This window comes from Taudactylus pleione, unplaced genomic scaffold (assembly GCF_031769625.1).
Source record: "Taudactylus pleione unplaced genomic scaffold, aTauple2 ptg000145l, whole genome shotgun sequence".
In the NCBI taxonomy this organism is placed as follows: domain Eukaryota; kingdom Metazoa; phylum Chordata; class Amphibia; order Anura; family Myobatrachidae; genus Taudactylus; species Taudactylus pleione.
Genome location: NW_028284547.1, coordinates 1,429,168 through 1,437,500, shown reverse-complemented (window position 1 = coordinate 1,437,500; position 8,333 = coordinate 1,429,168). Strand labels below are relative to the sequence as shown.

General features: G+C 47.7%; 1 protein-coding gene across 1 annotated transcript in view; it reads left to right on the top strand.

Annotated features, from left to right (window-relative positions):
* The window catches only part of LOC148522597 (RING finger protein 11-like), a 7,915-nt gene extending 3,073 nt beyond the window's left edge, over positions 1–4,842 (top strand). The window contains exons 2-3 of the mRNA XM_088474013.1: positions 2,428–2,597; positions 3,585–4,842. Of these exons, the coding sequence (XP_088330139.1) occupies positions 2,428–2,597; positions 3,585–3,756 (342 nt within the window). The 3' untranslated portion in view covers positions 3,757–4,842. The remainder of the gene's footprint in view (positions 1–2,427; positions 2,598–3,584) is intronic.
* The last annotated feature ends 3,491 nt before the right edge of the window (positions 4,843–8,333 follow it).

The following is an 8,333-nucleotide window of genomic DNA, read 5'->3' as shown; positions in this document are numbered from 1 at the left end:
ACTGATTACCCCCTACTGTGTAATACCATATATACATATCATACTGATTACACCCTACCATACATACATCATACTGATTACCCCCTACCAGGTGCCTGTCCCCTGCTGTGTAATACTATACGTATATATAGAATACTGATTACACCCTACCAGGTGCCTGCCCACTCCTGTGTAATACCATGCATGCATGCATACATATCATACTGATTACCCCCTACCATACATACATATCATACTGATTACCCCTTATCAGGTGCCTGCCCCCAGCTGTGTAATACATATCAGTGGTTCCCAAACTCTGTCCTGAATCCTGTGTGGGAGCTGGAGCTGGTGGGGCATCTGGCAGGTGAGGCATGAGAGGTTGAGGGATGAGAGGAAATTGGGGTTGGGCAGTGTTGAGAATGAACGGAAGATAAATGAGGCTGAAGTTCTGTAGGCCGTGATGAGTAAATGACAGTAATCTAGGTGAGAGATAAGCCAATATGGATTAGAGTTTCAGTGGCCTCCAGGGTGAGAATTTACCTGATTCTGAAATGGTTACAAATCTGGAAATGTCAGAATTGGGAGGCTGGATGTGGGGGGGAGAATGAGGGGGCAGAGACAATGATGACACAAGGACGGCGGATGTGGGGAACAGAGGAGAGGGAGGTATTGTCAATAGGGCAGTGGAGGGGGGGGGGTTCGACGGAGGGAAACTGAACGACTTCAGAATTTGAGGTGTCGAGTTTGAAAAAGTGATCCACATAGAAATGTCCTTCAGGTAGCAGGTGACACGGGAGAGGTCAGGGTAGAAGTTAATTTGAGTGTTGTTAGTGTACCCGAACGAGCTGATGAGCTTACTGGGAGAAGACGGCCAGGGAGAGAAAAGGAGGAAGAAGAGTGGTGGTGGAGATAGAGAAGGAGCAGTTGGACAAGTAGGAGGTAACTCAGACTGCTGAGTCATGGAGGCCATTGGAGTGAACGAGTTGATGGTGGAGATGATGGTCGACAGTGTGAAATGCCACTGTGAGATCAGAGGATACATTTACAGAAGATCCCCTTGGATTTGGCTGAGAAAAGGTTGCCTGTGACTTTAGTGAGGGCACTTTTGGTAGAGCGGAGAGTACGTAAGCTGGGTTGGCTCAAAGTGAGAGTGGTAGGAGAGACATGAGGTGGGTCTGTTGTAGACCAGCTGCTGAAGTCATAGGGGAGGAGAGGTGGAACAGTGATGAGTGGGTTTCTTAAGAATGGAAGATAAAAGGACATGTTTGAAGGAGGAGAAGGCAGAAGACGAGAGGGACAAGTTGAGCAGATGGGCAATGTGGGAGCAGAAATCAGCAGTGGGACCAGAGAAGGTGAGGCGGGATAGACTTAAGGAGGTGAAAGGAGGAAAGCAGGTCTCAGACTTTAACTCTTAAGATAAGACAGGGAAAGGAAGATAGGGTGGGTAGTCCTGGGGAGAATCGGGGGTGTAAGGGAATAGTGGTGTCGGCAGGGAGATGTCATGGCGGATTAAGTAGATTTTGGTGGTAAAGTGGGAGGAGGGGGGTTAAAGGTGGCAGAGAGAAGGTTGGGAGAACATTGGAGACTTGAAGTAGAGCTGTGTAGTAAGTGAAGCTGTAGGAGAGAATTAATTTGGAAATGGAGCAAGCGAGAGAGTGCGGTTTCTGTTTAGCACAGAGAGAGAGCATTCATGGAGAAAACGGGTCACAGTAGAGTGCCATGGCGGGGACCATCATAAGCTGATGGTGGCAGCTAGGGGAGCAGAGGTGAGGGGCCAGTCATACACTGAGACAGCCTGGTCAGGGCAGGAGGTTATGGGGACCCACCCTAAAATACATGGTGTTCCTTGCTTTTGTTACCAGCGCATATGGTACATAATCCCCAGTGAGGAAGGCTGACAAGGAAATTCAGAGCAGACAATTTCCCTGGCATCAGTTCAAGGTTTCTCTTGGCTTCTCTGACAGAATAGAGTTGCACTGACGTTCCTGCCACAGAAACAATTGTTGGGAATTCGTGCTGGAAGATCAGCCTTCAGGGCTCAGCCAATTAGTGCTTAGTGGGGAAAGGAATTTCCAAAATGGCAAAACCATTGCTCACGAGCCAGCATGACCTCCGCCTGTCTCCAGGAGCAGATTCCTGGCACCCATCAAATGACAGATATTTTGGTGTAACAAGCACAACTTCCTTCCCTCAAATTCTTTTTCGGTGATTTGCATCTATCTGTCATCTCTGTCAAACCACTAGATTTTTATTTGCACAAACTGGTTATGAAAGTCTGTTTTGTGCTGTAAAAACTCTGACAAATACATACTGTATAAGATTTTAACTCTTGTACAGACTTCAAGTGTTTGTAGATTTTATTGCGAGTCAGCAGCACCTCCTTGTGGCTGAGCAAGGAAACTGTCCATGGTTCTTCCTGTGATACTTTTTTTTTTTTCTTTTAAGGAACGGGAGCCGGTTCCCGTCTACCACCCCACACCCAGCCAGACTCGGCTGGCTACGCAGTTGACAGAGGAAGAACAAGTGTGGATTGCCCAGAGGATTGGCCTCATACAGCATCTTCCTAAAGGCAGATATGACCCTGGCTCCGAACCCTCGGAGAAGAAGCCGAAAGAGTAAGTGATTTCCGGACAATGGGATTTTTGGCAGTTTTATTCTGAGTGAGAATGGTTTTGTTTGAGTGTGGTTTTCATCAGGTCAATCTTTTTGTCTTAACATAAAACCCAAAATGGAACTGGATTATATAGAGGTATAAATCAGGGGTTTTCTTTATATACCTAATTCTCTAGAAGTATTACTCATTTGGCTGTGAGAGAATTATGGGAGATGTAGGGCCTGATTCAGAGCCGGATGCTATTTGCGGACGGTCGTTCCAAAAAAGGGCTATTTAAATTGAGCGCTCACTCATTGTTGTTTGTTGACGCCTTTATGTCTGAGCAAACGAAAAATGCGCTCGCTATTTTGTAAAGATTCCCCTTTGCCGTTCGCATCACACGTCATCTCCGGTATTTATTTGATTAATCGGGTACATCGAAAGGCATCTGAACTGCTCTCAGTGCTTGTGGTAGGATTTTCTTCCCGCTATCACTGCGAGCAGTTCAGGCTAAAAGACAACCAAGTGACGTGGTCGATGACGCTCCTTTACTAATTATGCACTCCCATTAAACGCCCTTTTTACCGTTAGGCACGCCTGCGTTCGGATCTCCACTCCCCGTTTTCAAGCACCTTCCCCTGTTACCACCCACAAACGCCTCATCCTGTCAATCAAATTAGCAGCCCCTCGCTGTTTTGCAAGCGCACGATTTCCGACCGCAATGACTGGTTTGCGCATGCGCATTACGACCCATACGCAGTTGTGCGAACATCGCTCGGAGCGAACGAGCGGCCGCTCACGAGCGACTCTGAATCAGGCCCGTAGTTCCAACAGCAGACTGGAGTGTCCAATAGTATAGGGGACGGGTGCACTACTGCACTAGCTTACCTTTATTAGTAGTGGGAGAGGGAAGACTTTAGCTGTGACTGTAGACAAATCCAGCCTGCAGTCTGAATTACATCCTGCTTATATACAGTAATCTATTACATCTTCCATTGTCTCTCTACAGGTGCGTGATCTGTATGCTGGACTTTGTTAGCGGGGACCTGGTGCGTTTCATGCCCTGTATGCACGTCTACCACATGGAGTGTATAGACGATTGGCTTATGCGGTCCTTCACGTGCCCTTCGTGCATGGAGCCTGTAGACGCTGCTTTGCTCTCCTCGTACGAGACAAACTGATCTGGATGCCTCACGCTTGTGCGGTGACACTAAAGGACTCCATTGCGCAAGAGACGATATCTGAAAGAGATCACGCTCTGTGCTTTGAGGTATTGCCGTCTGCTCCAGCCACACCGGAGTCCGGCTCGGGAGAGATGTCCTCCGCTAGTTTAAGACCAGTCTCTTGCCACTTAGCTGAGCGACTATTTTGCACTGGGCCAGGAATCCTGCACAGACCAGATCTTCTGGCCGATACGAATAGATGAGAGTACGGCGATTGAAGCTTCCTGTGTGTGAGAGAGTTCCTTTACTTTATTTAGCACAGTGAAGGCACTGATATTTTGGCTCCAGACTATGAAAGGGACTTATCCAGACAAGTTAGAGATTTTGTTTACCAGTAATGAAACTTCATCTCTTTCAAACGCTGCACTAGGGGAGTCACGAGTCAAGGGACTTCCACTCCGAGCGACCAGGAAACTGCTGCTGCTCTAGGGATGGTCTCTTCTGCCCAACGCCGGGGAAAACCATGATCTTCTTTCCGATACCAAATAGACCTGTAGTGAGGGACTGCTCACCGAGGCGTTTGTGTAATGAAGGTCAGCTGCTGAGCAGTACAGCGAGACCATTGCACTTCATCATGAGGACATATGGGCGAGGGTGCAACTGAGACTATCGCCCACAGTCCGAGTGAGTTCTCATAAAGCGTGGACTGGATCAGGACAGACGATTCCGCCGGAACTGGTTACTCTGTCCCAGAGAATACGGAAAACCCATTGTAATGATATGAGCATATTGAAGTTAATACGTAATATATGTGTAAAGCTGATCACACTTATCCTAATGGAGCCCAGGATACGACATTGTCATGTTGAGAGCAATTAAGAATTATAATTGTTTCTATGTTATTATTTGATCAGTGATTACTGGAGGTGAATGAGGCTTAGATAGTATCGGACTGCGCTGTAATTCAATCCAAGTTCAGTCCTTTACCACGATGGAGCACTGCCGCCGGCCACCTCCCTCCGCGTCCTCACAACTTCGACTGTACCAGGACCGATACGACAATTACATGAAATAAAACCATGCTTCTATGCAGTTAGCATTGTATTGGGATGTATCTTTTTATTACCTTAATGAGTATTGCACTAATGGCCAAACCGTTGACGATGACACTGAAGTGATTCTGGAATTGTTAAAAGAAACAAAACTCTCATATCTCTGAGAAGGAAATTGATCATAATGGTGCCATCTAGGGCAATGTTTACAGTAAATCCATTAAAAAGCCCTTCTAAATGTACATATGGTAAATGGTCCCATAATGTAAAAGTAGCTTATCTGAGCCAGAAGCAGGTGTAGGTTCTCATTCAGTGGCTCCTTCCTTTCAAAGATATGAGGTCATGGCCTCGAGTAAGGCAGCCTGACCTTGTACAGATGTTAGGTCGAAACACGTCGGTAAATAGGTCTCATTGTGTCGGGTGGTGACTGTTCCATTCCACGCAAGACTTCTGGAGGAACTGTCACATAAGCCCACTAGTGTACGTCTTCATGTACTGTACATATGTAACCAATAAATATGTCAGTTGTTACATATATAATAATTATGGTCTTGTCTCATATATTTTCTGGAAGGAAGGAGCCGTCACTGAAAGAACCTACATCTATTCTGAAGATTAGCTACTTTGTCATCTGGCGTGCCGTGGTTTGTCATATATACACGCAAACACACTTAAAGAGGTAGCACAAATTAACAGACTAATGAGACTAAATATAACAATTTATAAGAACGTGGTAAGTGTTCTTTTAATGTGTTTAATATGTATAACCTTAGATAATCTCTTGTACATTTAATTTATAGAAGCTAGCATATCAACTGTATTCAGGGTCATTATGCGCGGACCATAGTTAATTACTCTGTCGGGAGTACCCAACTGTGGCTACCCTGTGGGAAGGGGACCTATGTAAAGTGGCTGACTGTCAATCTTTCAGCCCATGTTACAGCCACAGTAAAGTCAGTTCTGCCAGTTTCCAAAGAAACACACTGGTTGACAATAACTTTTGTGGACACCTGAAAACTGCTAAATGCCTATGCCGATGGGGTAGAAAGCGGCAGAGGAGACTTTTCCCCTCACTGTACACACCGAGCCTTGGTGCACAAATTAGGAGGTATGGTAAGAACTTACCTTTTGTTATCTCTCTATGAAGTCCATAGGGTCCACAGGGAGACCTTGGGGTATAGGTGATGGAATCATCCGGGTACCACGCAGATAAATTTTTCTCCCAGGATGCACTGGGTCTCCCTCCTATACCCCGCCCCCGGGCCAGAGGCACCTTAGTCAAGCCAAAGGAGGATAAAAAAGAGAGAGAGAGGAAAGTCTGGAACACTCAAGAATCACATTCTCACACAGAAGGAGACGGAAAACCGGTGACCAGAGCGAAGCCCATCTGAAGCAGAGGTGCGTCAGGGTGGATGTCCTGTGGACCCTATGGACTTCGTAGTAAGAGAGATAAAGGTAAGTTCTTACCAAATCTCTCATTTTCTATTTCAGGGTCCATAGGCTCCACATTGAGACCTTGGGGAAGTCCCAAAGCAGTCCCTTTAAGGGTGGGAACGCTCCTATGCAGAGAGGAGAAACTGCCGCCCAAAGAAGCATCCTGAGAGGTAGAGGTATCAAATGCATAATACCTCAGAAAGTTCTGGACAGAAGGCCACGTGGCCGCCTTACAAAGCTGAATAGCCGAGGCGCCACGACGAGCTGCCCACGAGGGACCCACAGACCGAGTAGAATGAGTAGTAACAGAGGGTGGCACTGGAAGGCCCTCATGAGTGTAAGCCTCAGAGATCATTAAGAGAATCCATCTAGCCAAAGTTTGTTTATTGGCTGGCCATCCCTTCTTGTGGAAACCGTAGAGGACAAACAAGGAGTCCGACTTCCAAAGGGAACTGGTACGGTCCACATAAGTCCTGAGGGCACGTATCACCGAGAGGTCTGGAGATTGAAAGGCCAGTAGAATAATTTCTTCAATAATGTAGAAACTAGGATCCACCTTAGGAAGGAACCCAGGGCGAGTCTGAAGCACTGCCCTGCCCCGATGAAAAACTAGAAATGGGGAACAGCAAGAGAGAGCCCCCAAGTCCGACACTCTTCTGCTGGAAGCAATAGCCAGAAGAAAAACAGTCTTGGCTGTAAGCCATTTGAAATCCACTGCGTCCAGGGGTTCAAATGGAGAGCCCCAAGGACAACAGCCAAATACCAAGGCGCCACAGGAGGGGCAAAGGGAGTCTGAATGCGAAGGACACCCTTTAGGAAAGTGCGGATATCAGGAAGAGGAGCAATCCTTCGCTGGAACCACACTGAAAGAGCAGATACATGCACTTTCAGCGAGGCAAGGCAGATACCAAGATCCAAACCTGCATGCCACACCCTGTGGTAAATCCTGGCAGAGGCTGGTTTACGTGCTCTGAGCATGGTGTTAACCACAGAGCCAGAAAAAACCCTTGGAGCTTAGGAGGGATGTCTCAAGAGCCACGCCGTCTAAGACTGATGACCCAGGTCCGGGTAAAGGCAAGGACCTTGAGACAACAGATCCGGACGTTGAGGCAACAGCAACGGAGTGTCGATGGAGAGACCCTGAGGATCTGACTACCAGTGACGTCTGGACCACGCTGGAGCCACCAGCAGGACAGTGCCTCCTTGTTTGAACTTACTAAGTACTTGAGGAAGGCAGAGTGGAGGAAACAAGTGCCAACTGGAAGGTTCACTTGACTGACAGAGCGTCTACCAAGAGAGCCTTGGTGTCTCATGTCCTGGACCTGTACACTGGCAGTTTGTGATTATGTCGGGAGGCCATTAGGTCCATGCCCGGAAAGGCCCCACTTGTCCACTAGGAGCTGAAACTCTTCTTGGTGAAGAGACCATTCCCCAGGATGCACGTCGTAACGGCTGAGGAAGTCCACTTCCCAATTGAGAACTCCTGGAGTGAACATTGACGATATGGCTGGGCGATGACCTTCCATCCATGTCAGAATATGTGACACCTGTCATTGCCGCCTGACTTAAGAGTTCCTCCTTGATGGTTGAAGTAAGCCATGGTTGTGGCGTTGTCTGCCTGAACTTGCACGGTCTTTCCGTGAAGTATGAATCTGGCTTGCTGCAGGGCCCTGAAGACCGCCCAAAGTTCCAATATGTTGATTAGCAGGGCAGACTCCTCTGCTGTTCATCGTCCCTGAAATGAGTGTGGACCTGTCACTGCGCCCCCACCCCGAAGACTGGCGCCCATAGTCAGGAGGACCCAGTCCGGAATCCAAAAAGGAGAGTCCCCTCGTGAGGTGGCCCATCTGCAGCCATCAAGCAAGAGACAGACCCCACCTCCGGAGACAGCACCATTGTTTGTACTTTCATCCGATGGGGTAACCTGCTCCACCTGGAGAGGATCAATTTCTGCATAGCCTGAAAGGACACTGGGCATATTCCACTATGTCAAATGTTGATACCATGGACCCCAGTACTTGCATTGCTAAGTGGATTTATACTCAGCGACTGTGGAGACATCTGCGTACTCACGTCTGCAAAGTGGAGATCTTTTCTGCGGACAGAAAG